The sequence below is a fragment of the Xenopus tropicalis genome, chromosome 9, assembly GCF_000004195.4.
Source record: "Xenopus tropicalis strain Nigerian chromosome 9, UCB_Xtro_10.0, whole genome shotgun sequence".
Taxonomy (NCBI): Eukaryota; Metazoa; Chordata; class Amphibia; order Anura; family Pipidae; genus Xenopus; species Xenopus tropicalis.
In genome coordinates this window covers 8219003-8232849 of record NC_030685.2, presented here as the reverse complement: position 1 = coordinate 8232849, position 13847 = coordinate 8219003, and the positions used below count along the sequence as shown (strand labels likewise).

Here is a 13847-nt window from a genome sequence, read left to right as displayed (position 1 = left end):
ACCCAAGGGGTTGGGGAGCAATATGTTGCCCCCGAGTCACTGGTTGGGGATCACTGCCCTAGGAGATATAGTATCCAGCTCCCATGCGTTGAGTGGTTGGTGTTCTAGGTGCATTATCTCTAGGGTCAATAAACAATAAAAGAATAAGCAAGTATTTTTTGTTTCTGGTCTAATAGGTATTTCTAGTGCAAAAACATTGACAATATTCAGTTAGGTTTGGGGTAGTTACTTTTTATCTTGCACACCCTGAACTCGTTCCTTGATGAAAACCCTTAATACCTGGAGGGCAATGATCTCAATCAAGTACAGAAAATGTCAAAATAAAGGACACATAAAACTCGAAGACCACGGCTTGTATAGTATGCGCCGCTGCCTATAACCTGGTTAGTAAATAATGGTTATACCAATTATAAATTTACAATTCAAAAATCATTAAAAAATGTTTTTGTTTATTTTAATCCATTAAAAGCATTGACAACCCCATATGGATAGCCTCACGCGTTTCATGCTTACCCAGCACTTACTTACAGGCTCTTTAGTAAACACCAAAGTTTTGCCCCAGAACATAAACATGGAACGTAATAACTCAGTGCCCTGTATTACGGATGGAATTCATAGCTCTATGCCATATTTTTAATAAGGAATTCCTTCCTCTTAGCTTGTTGCTGTTGGAAATTAACTGGGCCCCTGTAAATATAATCAACCCAGCCCAAGACGTCCTTGAGAAATGTGAGGAACGGCAAGTGATTCCCCCGCGTGGCAATCTGATTGGTCAGGGTGTAGTTCTCCAAGAGGTAGATCTGCTCCATTCCCATTTGTTCAAATGTCTGCGTCTTGTCTCTCCCAGAGTTCTTCTTGGTTAGAATAATGAAGGGCAGTATCCCTAGGAACAAACGGAAAACACCGCCCAGTCCAGGTTTTATTTAGGGGAATAGTATAAAACATTTTTGTAAAAAGTTACAGATTTATGTGGAGAATGAACACAAAGTACTAAAAGGATCTATTCTCTATGATTAAGTCTCTCTGTATCCCCTTTTATGCTTTGGTTGGGTCATCATTTGAGGTCTAGAGAGACAAAGAGGATGGAAAGCACTACCTACTCAACTGCCATGGTGGTCAAGCTCTACTACCAGCAAACTCATTACCCTCTTCTACCAAGGGGTTAAACCTTTTTTTTCTAACAGTAAAATTAATCTAAACAGCCTTCAGAATTACCTACCTTTGTCCCAGCATTCTGTCTGACCTGGCGCCTGAGTTAGAAATTGATTGTTTCCATTGCTTCCTTGTGCAGAGTGAAGCCCCGCCCCCACTTCCTGTTCAGTTCCCTCATCACTTCGACTACTGTAGTCGAAGTGGAGAGCCTTCTGCTCATGCGTGGAGGCAGCAGGAGCCAGTCTGTGCATTAGCAGGTTTGTTTTTTTTTTTTGATGAGGGAACAGGAAGTGGGGGCGGGGCTTCACTCTGCACAAGGAAGCAAAGGAAACGATCAACTTCTAACTCAGGAGCCAGGTCAGAGAGAATGCTGGGACAAAGGTAGGTAATTCTGGAGGCTGTATAGAGTAATTTTACTGATAGAAAAAAAACCCGTTTACTTATTCTTTAAAGCACAACCTCCTTAATTACCAGAGAACTCAAATCATTTCCCACTCTACAAGCAGGTTACTCAACACAATACTCATTATTACCCATTGTACCCCCAGAGAATTAAACACTCTCCTACTAGAGGAGGTAAAGCCACTACTCTAAACCCAGACCCAAACCATAACCCTCTCTCCTGTCAGACCAAAAGCATTACTCTACTATTGTTGATGGACAGCATTGCCCACTATACTCAATGGCTGCCCAAAACATCCCAAACTCTTCTCATAGCATTATCTATTGTTTTCACAGAGGACTTAAGACATTACCTAGGGTAAAGTCCCAAAATGTGTAGATATTTAATTGTAAGTCATAATCAGAGTGGTCTCCGGGTAATAACCATCCCTTGTTAAATTCCACCTACCAGTTAACACTTGAGCATTCTTCAGGAATACTTTGATTAACGTGGAATTTTCCACATTGAAAGTATTCAATGAGGAACATTCCCTTTTATGCTTTGGTTGGGTCATCATTTGAGGTCTAGAGAGACAAAAAGGATGGAAAGCACTACCTACTCAACTTCCATGGTGGTCAAGCTCTACTACCAGCAAACTCATTACCCCACTTTTCTACCAGCAAACTCATTACCCCACTCTTCTACCAGCAAACTCATTACCCCACTCTACTACCAGCAAACTCATTACCCCACTCTACTACCAGCAAACTCATTACCCCACTCTACTACCAGCAAACTCATTACCCCACTCTTCTACCAAGGGGTTTAATTTTTTACCCACCCTCATCCTAGGCAGGTAAAAGCACTACCCCTTATACTACCAGAGAACTCAAACCATTTCCCACTCTACAAGCAGGTAACTCAATGATATACTAATTGCACCCCTAGAGAATTAAAAACTCTACCACTAGAGTTACCCTACCATTACCCTCTCTCCTGTCAGACCAAAAGCATTACTCTACTATTGTGGATGGACAGCATTGCCCACTATACTCAATGGCTGCCTAAAACATCCCAAATGCTTCTCATAGTATTATCTATTGTTTACACAGAGTAGTCATTACTACTTAGTAAGACATTACCTAGGGCCTCATTGCCTGCATTTATTATTATTATTATTATTATTATTAACACCCAAGACCTTTTCTCTTTTGATCCTAATGATAGGACTGTCCCAAAATGTGTAGATATTTAATTGTAAGTCATAATCAGAGTGGTCTCCGGGTAATAACCATCCACCTACCGGTTAACACTTGAGCATTCTTCAGGAATACTTTGATTAGCGCGGAATTTTCCTCATTGAAAGTATAACTGGAGCTAAAAAGTACAAAAGGAAATGAATATACTGTAAATGGCTGAGAGGAGATTCATCCAAACCAACCTTGGATCCTTTATAGGTAACACTATTTGTACTTTACCTGCATACGAACACAGGCACAATAAGGTCAGGTATGGGCACATCTTGGATTAACTGCTGCATCTTTTCCTGAGAAGTTGTATCCCACAATACTATCTGGTTCAGTGGCACAATGTTGCCTTGAAATCAAATAAACATCTGTTATAATCAGAAATATGCCCTCTGGAACAATCTCTCTATAAAGGTAAAGGTGGCCATATACGGGTCGATTGTAGCTGCTGATATGGGTCCCTTGGACAGATTCAGCAGCTTATCGGCCCGTGTAGGGGCAGGAACGAGGGGCCTGCCTGACCGATATCTGGCCTGAAATTGGCCAGACATCGATCGGGCAGGTTAAAAGATTTAGTTGGAACCGACTGCCCCATTGCCTGGGGCCAAATGATTGAATTAGCCTACATTTTCCCCGATATCGCCCACCTGTAGGTGGGGATATCGGGAGAAGATCTGCACGCTTGGCAACCTCGCCAAGCAAGTGGATCTTCACATGTATGGCCACCTTAAGTCCTGGTGATTAGGAGAATGGGCTTGAAAATTACATGCATTGACAGTTGTCTTTTTGAGAGCCAAGTAATCTATGTTATTCAAGATAAAAGAGCTGCCTCTTCTGAAAGAAATAACATTCAAGGTGAGAACTCACAGAGCTGAGCATAAATGTGCCAGGCCTCAGAGCTGTCCATCTTTGCAAAACCTCGATTGTCCACTATTGTAATGCTGTCTGTTAGTGTGTATCCCCTTCTGTCAATGGTCTTTGCTCCATCAGAGGAACCTTCACCAGCAACGTCTTTAAATTCTCCATCTCCCACCGCATACATACAGGAGTTTACAAAGGAAGACTTTCCATGCCCGGCAAAGCCGAAGAGCTGGATTAGGATACGGTGGTAGGACTGGCACTTTAGCTTGTACCCCTTGATGTATTTTGTGAGTTGCGTGGCATCAGAGAGATCACGGATTTGGAGAGGAGCTTGTACGCTCTCTGAGATAAGTAGAACATGTAAGAGAATAAAGAATACATATTCAACCATTCTATTCCTATACCAAATAGAAATGATGATTTTATCAGTGGACCTCACAGGTCACCTCACCTGATAAGGCCTTGTCAGTCTGGCAAATAGTTGGCTCCAGTTCTTCTAAAGACTTTAGAAATTCTTGGAGAACAAAATCAGCCTTCAAGTTAGTGAGAAGAAGAGAAGGAAAATAGATTGTCTGGGGTTATTCTAAAGCTCCTGTAGTACATAGGCAACAAATGAAAACACCTATGTAAGGACAGCCAGGAGGAAAATCAGACCAACAGTGGCTGCTAATATCTACAAACAACTAACTGCCTACTGCCGTTAAAAGAATTGAAAAATCTTGTCCAAAGAGGAGTCTTCAGAGAAATGACCAGTTAGGAATTGTACGAGCAACTCAATATGAAAATAACAAAATCCAAATATTGCACCAGAGGAAGGGCCCATGAGGTCTGGAACATGTAGTTCTGTGCATCGCACAGAAGTTCCATCTGCATGGTTCTCCATCCCCTCCAACCACTGTTGGACTGAGCCCTTACTAGAACATTATACTTTAGTGGCATCAAATAGATGTTATTGGAGTTGAACAGGTCCCTTTTTTTCAACCTCAACATTTATGTAGCTGAACTCCCACCCCCAAAACTTACTTTTCTTGACCTATGTCAGATATTCCAGTAATGGGGGGGATAACCAGTCTGAGTCAGCTTGCCTTAAGCACTATTAACCTGCCAATAAAGATAGTGTGGAGCCTTCAAAAGTAGGGCTGCAGTATAGCTATACGGTACAATGTCTAGTACAGGTATCGGACCCCTTATCCGGAAAACCGTTATCCAGAAAGCTCCGAATTACGGAAAGCCTGTCTCCCATAGACTCCATTATAAGCAAATAATTCAGAATTTTAAAACTGATTTCCTTTTTTTATGTAGAAATAAAACAGTACCTTGTAATTGATCCCAACTAAGATATAAATAATCCTTATTGGATGCAAAACAATCCTATTGGGTTTAATTAATGTTTTATTGATTTTTTAGTAGACTTAAGGTATGGAGATCCAAATTATGGAAAGACCCCTTATCCGGAATACCCTTGGTCCCGAGCATTCTGGATAATGGGTCCTATACCTGTATCTCCAAAAGGAGATTTCATTTTGTGTTGCACCTAATTCGTAATCCCCCCAACCCCAATATGATAAATGTTGCTCCAACCTTAACACCTTTTCCAGGTTCCGTGTGAAATTTCTTCACTATTTCATCTCTGGCCTTAACGAATTTTTGATGCCCTCCAGCAACAAGGAATTTCTTTTGCTCCAGAGCGTTACTCATCGGCTTAGAAAGGCGGCCTATGATTTCTCTGCATTTCCCCTTGGAGGAAATTTCTAACGCTTTCCAGACCTCCTCTTTTTGTTTGTCTATATTCTCCTGTAATGTAGAAATGACAGAATGTTTATTGAGCACATCCTCTACACTGTGGGCAAGATTTCCTGTTCTGAATTACAGGAACTAGTGGTGCCTTTTCTTTGTATATACTACCTTAAATGGACTCTATAGCCTATTATTTTGTATCTGAATTGTGCTTGCTACAGGGGAATATCTAATCTAGAATAGTTGTGTTCTATGGACAGTCTATAACAGGGGTCGGGAACCTTTTTGGCTGAGAGAGCCATAAACACTTTAAAATGTAATTCCATGAGAGCCATACAATATGTTTGGCCGCGGATGCTGCGGGCAAGGTAGGGTGGGTCCCAAGGATGCCGGATGCGGATGCAGAGGAGGGCGTGGCCTGCGCTCAACAGATAGAAGACGTGTTCTAAGGCCTAGAACACGTGTTCTATCCACCTAGCGCAGGGGCAAGGTAGGGTGGGTCCCAAGGATGCCGGATGCGGTGCGGAGGAGGGCGTGGCCTGCACTCGGCAGATAGAAGATGTGTTCTAAGGTTTAGAACTCGTCTTCTATCTGCCGAGCGCAGGCCACGCCCCCCCGTTATTTTTTTTATTAAAGATTTGGCAGTGAGTCAGATGCAGCCATCAAAAGAGCCACATCTGGCTCCCAAGCCATAGGTTCCCTACCCCTGGTATATAAGAAACCTAGTGAGATGTTCCTTCAGAACTGGGCTTAGATGAAAGGCATTACTTTATATAATCTTTATCTTCTGTCTATGAGAAGACCAAAGGGGTCTGTTCCATCAAGACCTGCATTTATGGAAGCCGACCTTAGCTGTGTCACAAAATGCCTATTGGGTACAAATACTACATGGCCCAGATCTTCTCTTTTTCTAATGAACTCTGAAGAAAAACTATAAAGAGAAAGGTGTCCTACCTTAAGTTGATGTTCGCACTTATCGAGGACATTTCCATACTTGAAAGATTTCTCCCTTAAATGCTGCAGAGCTTCCTTTAGACAGGATTCATGGAACGCCTGGAACTCCTGTAACGTGTCAAAGTTCTTGGACATCATTTTCCCTTTATAGAGCTCAGTGGCGGATTTTATGGTAGAATCATTCTCAGCCAAAAAAATCTCAGTGATGGAATGATCCAAAGAAGCGATACATTTTGTGGTTACCGCTTTGATGTAAGAGTTGGCCAACCGCCCAAGAACTGAAAGTCAACATGTAATAATATAGAGTTTTAGGGGAGGATAAAGCTTATGGGAAATAACACCAGAACACTGGCACCATGGGGCACTTGTAGGAACGAACATTATAGCTATGGTCGCTTGCTGGGGTCATCATATTGTTGGTGACTGTGGGATTTTGCAGCCTGTTGATGCTATACCATGGCCAGCAAAATCTAGTTTGATGTGCAAATATTAGGGGGAAATGGCCAACTTGCCCAATGGGTTATATAGTGGATTCTGTAGTCTTAAGGTGCCCATACACTGGACAATTCTACCTGCCGATATTAGTCCCTTAGAATGATTCGGCAGCTTATCGGCCCGTATAGGGGCACTACCGATGGGCCTGCCTGACCGACATATTGCCTGAAATCGTCCAGATATCGATCAGGCAGGTTAAAAAATCTAGTCAGATCTGGGACCACATCGGCTCGTTTATGCGGTCCCCAAACTGACTTTGCCTATACCCTTCGGAATAATTCAATTGTTTGGCCCCAGGGCCAAACGACCGAAGCCTGAATTCTCCTGATATCGCCCACCCGTAGGGGGATGTCGCCAAGCGAGTGGATCTGAAGGTGTATGGGCACCTTTAGTTTATGAAAGGCAGTGTGCAAAGTGCAAAACACAGGCTAAATATGCCCTTATTCTGCACTTTGCACACTGTCTTTCTTCAATGTAGAGACCTACAGCTACCACCTGCCCTTTGGTGCTCTTGTACTTCTGTGTTAGGGCACTTTTCGTGCCCCTTAGTACCTTTGCACTTCAATTTGGGGGGATATTAAAGACCTCTACTGTCTTGCATTATAATGCTTGTGACTGTAGAATACACATGGTCACTGCATAGTGTCAACAGATTGTTTTCCAGAGCAAAGTCGAACTGAAGAAGCTGCTCGGATGAGTAGTGAAACGTCTTCAATGATTACTTAACAAGTCTAGTTGCTTTAGATTCATTTATACTAGATATTCCAGAGCAAACTTTGTTGAAGTAGTGTAGCTTACTGAATTCCTATGACGTTGATATTAGGTGTGATGATCATGACGAGAAGACTTCTTCATGGCCTGCTCTGTAGTCAAATCTTACAAATACCAAGAAATAGAGGTTTCTCTATGACCCTTTGACTCCTCCCTGCTTATGCACCACCTTAGGGGATGTCCCTTTTTTAACTTTAAAGAGCCAAATGGTCATGGAGACCTAAATTACAGGAACTTGTGGTGCCTTTTCTTTGTATATACTACTTTAGAGGACTCTACAGTCTATTATTTTGTACCTGAATTGTGCTTGCTACAGGGGAATATCTAATCTAATCCCTTTTTTAACTTTAAAGAGCCAAATGGTCATGGAGACCCTTTTGTTTTTAGGTATGTTGTGTTTTCAGCATATCTAGTAAAATTAAGTCTAAGCAACTGGACTTCAGTTCAGTTCTACTGAGTAGCAGTACAATCATGGGCATCACTATGGTTCCCTTAAGTTTATTCAGTTAGGTGTTGGATAACAACTGATAAGCTCTGCAGAATATAATGGTTTTAGTACTTGGGCAGGGAGATAAATGGTTGTCAATTTTCATTCAAGACTCTCTATAGAACTATAGAATCAGAATGGTGCTGTATAGAGCCAAACATTGGAAAATGCATCTCCCCTAAAAGATAAGACTTACTGCATCCAGTGACCACCTGTCCTCCTTCTAGCGTCTTGGCTTCAGCGTTGTTGTAGATAAACTGACGAAACGTCTCCGTCGTCTCCACAAATCCCGGTGGCAACTGCTTCTCGGGGACATTCTCCAGATTGCACATCACCTTACTGTCCGTAGAAGGAACCTCAAATGTGAAGCATTTACGGACAGGGAGTCTTGCCCTGAGGGACATCCTCATAAAGTTTCTTCTTTCTGCCACCAGGGACGTTACAGCTGCAACATGAAAATAAAGTCCATGTCCTTACCTCTTGGCATGACCCAGCCGTGAAATGATTATGAAATGGAATTGTAGCAACCTAAAAGCTTGGCAGGGCATTGAGGCCAAAGTCAAACAGTGTTTCTGACACCCAGTTACCCCCATTTTGTGTGCTTGTGGATTATGCTAATGCTCATTTCCTGATATCATGGTCTTATTGGTCTTATCGTCTGTCATTGCAAGATTCATGGAATTGTCATGTCCCTGCACCACACCCAACATCCCCCCTATTTTCTTTTGAGTTGTGAGCCCCAAAATACTCACGGAGTTTATCCTTGAGGCTGTTTTCCAAGTACTCATCCGAAGTGACTGCTTGGCCTTCCAGCTCAGGCTTGAGACTGAAATCTCTCACGGCCCAAACAAAAAGAGGTGTAAAAAGAGAATCCCCCAAGTTCCCTTCTTCGTCCTCAAGTGAAGATCTACTCATGATACACTCGCTTAGTTCAGATGTTTCACTGTGAACTCATGTAAGGAATGAAACGGTCTTGAAATAGGGAATATGGCCCCTGGCACGGTCTTCTGGTTCTTCAAAATGTTATGAAATTCTCCCATCTGACCTTAGCCTTATTTGTCTGATGTAGATACTGCGTACAAAGGCATGAACGGAACCTTAGAAATTCCAACATATTGGAATGCATGGAATGTCTTCCCCTTTATACACTGGCTAGAGTTTTCCTGTGTTATGGTAACACCCTGATACGGATATTGCTTAAGACTAAGAAGCCTGAAGGAGGTAAGGGTTACTGGTGGGGACCTACAGTGCAATGTGGGTATTGGTCTGGTAGCCAGTAGTTAAATGTGGGTGGGGGTAGGGTGCTAGCTTACTTACCTTGCAGGTTGGGTGGCATTGCACTAAAGGGTTCATTTATGGGGGTGGTAAGTTTCTTAGTGCAAAAAACAAGTGTAATGAAGTGTATGTAGCCCTGCCTACACCTGCCAGTGTTGCCTACGATTTGGGTGTCCCTTGGACAGGGCATGGGCATCACCTGGCACAAACTTACATTAAATGCCAAGTACCTGGGACTTAAGGTACAAGGAAGCCGTAAACGTAATCCCTGCTCAGGTCTTGCTTTACGTACAGGGCTTCCTTGCACCTGCCCTGCCCTCTGCATTGGCAATAGCACTATGGGCATTAACCCAACAGCCAGGGCAAGGCCAAACTTTTCAAGTGCCCAAGGCAGGACCCAGATTGCCACATCCCTCCCCCCCCCACTCATCATCCTCCCTCCCGCTTGCGTCCAGCATCTCTCATCTAAATAAACCATTTGTATAAAAATAAAATATATACTTTTTTGGTAGTATGTGCCATTGGGTAATCCTAAAGAGAAAATAGCCATTTTGAGAATTAAGGACAAACAAGCCAAGGCACACATACATGCTAGGCCCCATCAGCCAATGAATGGACAGAGTTCTGCCTTTTGCTCCCACACTACTTCCTGTTACAGTTAGAGCTGCATCACTTCCTGTCAGCTGATCTCTGAGGGAGCACACAGCCCATCACTAAATGGCGGCTCAAGGGAAAGTGTGTAAAAGGGCAATATTTACTGATATATATATTTAAGTTTGGGGAGATTATTTAATAGGTCACTTAACTTAATATAAACATGGAGGATGGTGACAGTGAAATAGAGAAAGATGATTTAATAGAAAAGGATACTACAACGTTTTCACTGCATCTTCATCGATGGTTCCTCTGCTGTTATACACTAGCGCACTGCTCAGCAGCAATGAGAGTGAGAGGATAGCGCTGTCGTTCCTTGTGTTACCCTACAAAGCCACACACGTGTAAGTGCCACTAGAGAGGTCTCCATAAACACTTACAGTTATAGGCTTAGACTTACCTTGTCAACATCCCCCAGTCCTTCCGTGTCCAACAGAACCAAGGTGCGCGCTGATTTATCAGGGTGAGGGACACACCACATCCAGATACCCTTTGTATTTGCCTGGACTGTGTGTCCCAAAGGGAAACCACCTAACAGGGCGAGACATTCCAAATGTACTCATCAGCTTTGGCCATTTGGTCTTTGCAACGTACATTTTCCCTGGAAAACCTAGAAAAATTTCACCTTGGCGAAGGCACAGGTTACCCTGAGTTTTCTACAAAAGCACAAAGACCAGTAACTTGCAAAAAATAAATATACAATAGCTTAAGTCTTGTGCTCTCAATGCCTAGGTCCTCAAGGTCCATGGGTCGAAGATCCATCCATCTAGCCTATTACTGACCCTCAGCTGAAGCTCCCAACATATAGAGGACCACATGTTGGAGACAACGTTCTATACCGAGGACTCCTCTTCTACTCACCTCGCTTTACTCCAGCCAACTTGTTCATCAGATAAGACTTCCCTGAGCGATATGGTCCTACAATGGACACCACCACCAATGGCTGAGAGATCTTCTCCAGGATCTTTTTGGCTTCTTGATTCAAACAGATCTTTTTGCCTGGTTCGTTCTCAATTAGACAGATGGGTTGGTTCATCTTTGGGATCGGGGCCATGTTTACCTAGAGCAGATAATATGAACACACCTGTCTTTGACTTACTAGATAATATGTCAGGTGGGTTAGACCTTCTTGACCATTATTATGACCAGGGGATCCCAAGTGACCAAGTTGATGATGTCACTAAAGGGGAGGTGTAAAAGGGAATAAACTAAGGGGAGAAGAACATTTACTATGCATTTATGCAGCAGTCAGGTTTGTGTCAAATTTATGGGCTTGTATCTCAGCAGCAGCTTAAGGGCTGGGAGTTGAAAAAACAAAATATTTTCATTGGTAAAGGCCATATCTAGGTCATGTGACTATTACATGTAAGGCCCCACCCCATGCTACATCACACACATACACATAATGAGCGAGTATTATGCATTATTTGCATTCATATGCCCCAACATGGCTGCCGATTGTGGGTTTTCTGTAATACAGTTATGGGAGCCGTTTCTTGAAACCAATTATCCAGAAAGGTCCTTCCTTATGGTATGTCCTTCTCCCATAGACCCAATTTTATTCAAATAATTCAAATTTTAAAACTGATTTCCTTTTTCTCTGTAAAAATAAAACAGTATCTGTACTTGATCCCAACTAAGATATAATTACCCCTTATTGGGGGCAGAACAGTCCTATTGGGTTTATTTCATGGTTAAATGATTCCCTTTTCTCTGTAATAATAAAACAGTACCTGTACTTGATCCCAACTAAGATATAATTACCCCTTATTGGGGCAGAACAGCCCTATTGGGTTTATTTCATGGTTAAATGATTCCCTTTTCTCTGTAATAATAAAACAGTACCTGTACTTGATCCCAACTAAGATATAATTACCCCTTATTGGGGGCAGAACAGTCCTATTGGGTTTATTTCATGGTTAAATGATTCCCTTTTCTCTGTAATAATAAAACAGTACCTGTACTTGATCCCAACTAAGATATAATTACCCCTTATTGGGGCAGAACAGCCCTATTGGGTTTATTTAATGGTTAAATGATTCCCTTTTCTCTGTAATAATAAAACAGTACCTGTACTTGATCCCAACTAAGATATAATTACCCCTTATTGGGGCAGAACAGCCCTATTGGGTTTATTTAATGGTTAAATGATTCCCTTTTCTCTGTAATAATAAAACAGTACCTGTACTTGATCCCAACTAAGATATAATTACCCCTTATTGGGGGCAGAACAGCCCTATTGGGTTTATTTAATGGTTAAATGATTCCCTTTTCTCTGTAATAATAAAACAGTACCTGTACTTGATCCCAACTAAGATATAATTACCCCTTATTGGGGGCAGAACAGCCCTATTGGGTTTATTTCATGGTTAAATGATTCCCTTTTCTCTGTAATAATAAAACAGTACCTGTACTTGATCCCAACTAAGATATAATTACCCCTTATTGGGGGCAGAACAGCCCTATTGGGTTTATTTAATGGTTAAATGATTCCCTTTCTCTGTAATAATAAAACAGTACCTGTACTTGATCCCAACTAAGATATAATTACCCCTTATTGGGGCAGAACAGCCCTATTGGGTTTATTTAATGGTTAAATGATTCCCTTTTCTCTGTAATAATAAAACAGTACCTGTACTTGATCCCAACTAAGATATAATTACCCCTTATTGGGGGCAGAACAGCCCTATTGGGTTTATTTAATGGTTAAATGATTCCCTTTCTCTGTAATAATAAACAGTACCTGTACTTGATCCCAACTAAGATATAATTACCCCTTATTGGGGCAGAACAGCCCTATTGGGTTTATTTAATGGTTAAATGATTCCCTTTCTCTGTAATAATAAAACAGTACCTGTACTTGATCCCAACTAAGATATAATTACCCCTTATTGGGGCAGAACAGCCCTATTGGGTTTATTTAATGGTTAAATGATTCCCTTTTCTCTGTAATAATAAAACAGTACCTGTACTTGATCCCAACTAAGATATAATTACCCCTTATTGGGGGCAGAACAGCCCTATTGGGTTTATTTAATGGTTAAATGATTCCCTTTTCTCTGTAATAATAAAACAGTACCTGTACTTGATCCCAACTAAGATATAATTACCCCTTATTGGGGGCAGAACAGCCCTATTGGGTTTATTTAATGGTTAAATGATTCCCCTTTCTCTGTAATAATAAAACAGTACCTGTACTTGATCCCAACTAAGATAAAATTGAAACAAGCGCTTGCTTAAACCTTTCATTGCAGTCCTTGTGCTTGTGTCTCCTATTGGTCTCTTTCACTATAACATTGTGCTCCCAAGCATTCACTTACTCCACGATCTCTAAATAGATTGAAACTGCCATTCTGGGACCTGTATAAGCGAGTATTCGTATCCACCCAATGAATATAAATGCATAAATTGAACATCTGATATTTATGGGCAGATCAATGGCAACAGGCAGGCCCTTTCCCGTCCCATTGTGCGATATTGAGGGCCACTTACCTGAAGCTTTTGTGGGAATCCTCTGTTTTACTTTCCCTTTATTATTTTCTATGCTGGTTATTCAGAATTCTGATTGTGTCCTTCTCTAGCCTGCTCCTCATATTTTATCCTTCCACTGGTCTCTCATTCCTGGCTCCCCCAACTTCAACTCTTTTATTTTACTTCTTTCTCTATTACGGACTTCTCCCTTCTGCAACTGCTTTTTATTTCCTGATGTTGATCTGCAATATGCTCTGCAGCCTGCGTCAAATGGAAAGTGAAAGGACAAATCATGACTTTCGTTTCTGGGTAAAGTTCAACTTTATTTTCTTAAAAATAATTGCCCCATATGTCACTGACC

The 13847-nt window shown here is 41.7% G+C and overlaps 1 protein-coding gene across 1 annotated transcript; it reads right to left on the bottom strand.

The window, feature by feature from the left end:
- Positions 1-429: 429 nt before the first annotated feature.
- gbp4 (guanylate binding protein 4) lies at positions 430-13640 on the bottom strand. Its single transcript, NM_001030449.1, has 13 exons — positions 13508-13640; positions 10877-11075; positions 10416-10546; positions 10232-10341; positions 8839-9029; positions 8283-8531; positions 6334-6611; positions 5224-5436; positions 4094-4175; positions 3649-3984; positions 3013-3130; positions 2838-2911; positions 430-883 (listed from the first exon to the last, which is right to left on the bottom strand). Exons 2-13 carry the CDS (start codon positions 11067-11069, stop codon positions 621-623), a joined length of 2238 nt encoding a protein of 745 aa, NP_001025620.1. The 5' UTR covers positions 11070-11075; positions 13508-13640; the 3' UTR covers positions 430-620.
- Between the last annotated feature and the right edge of the window lie 207 nt (positions 13641-13847).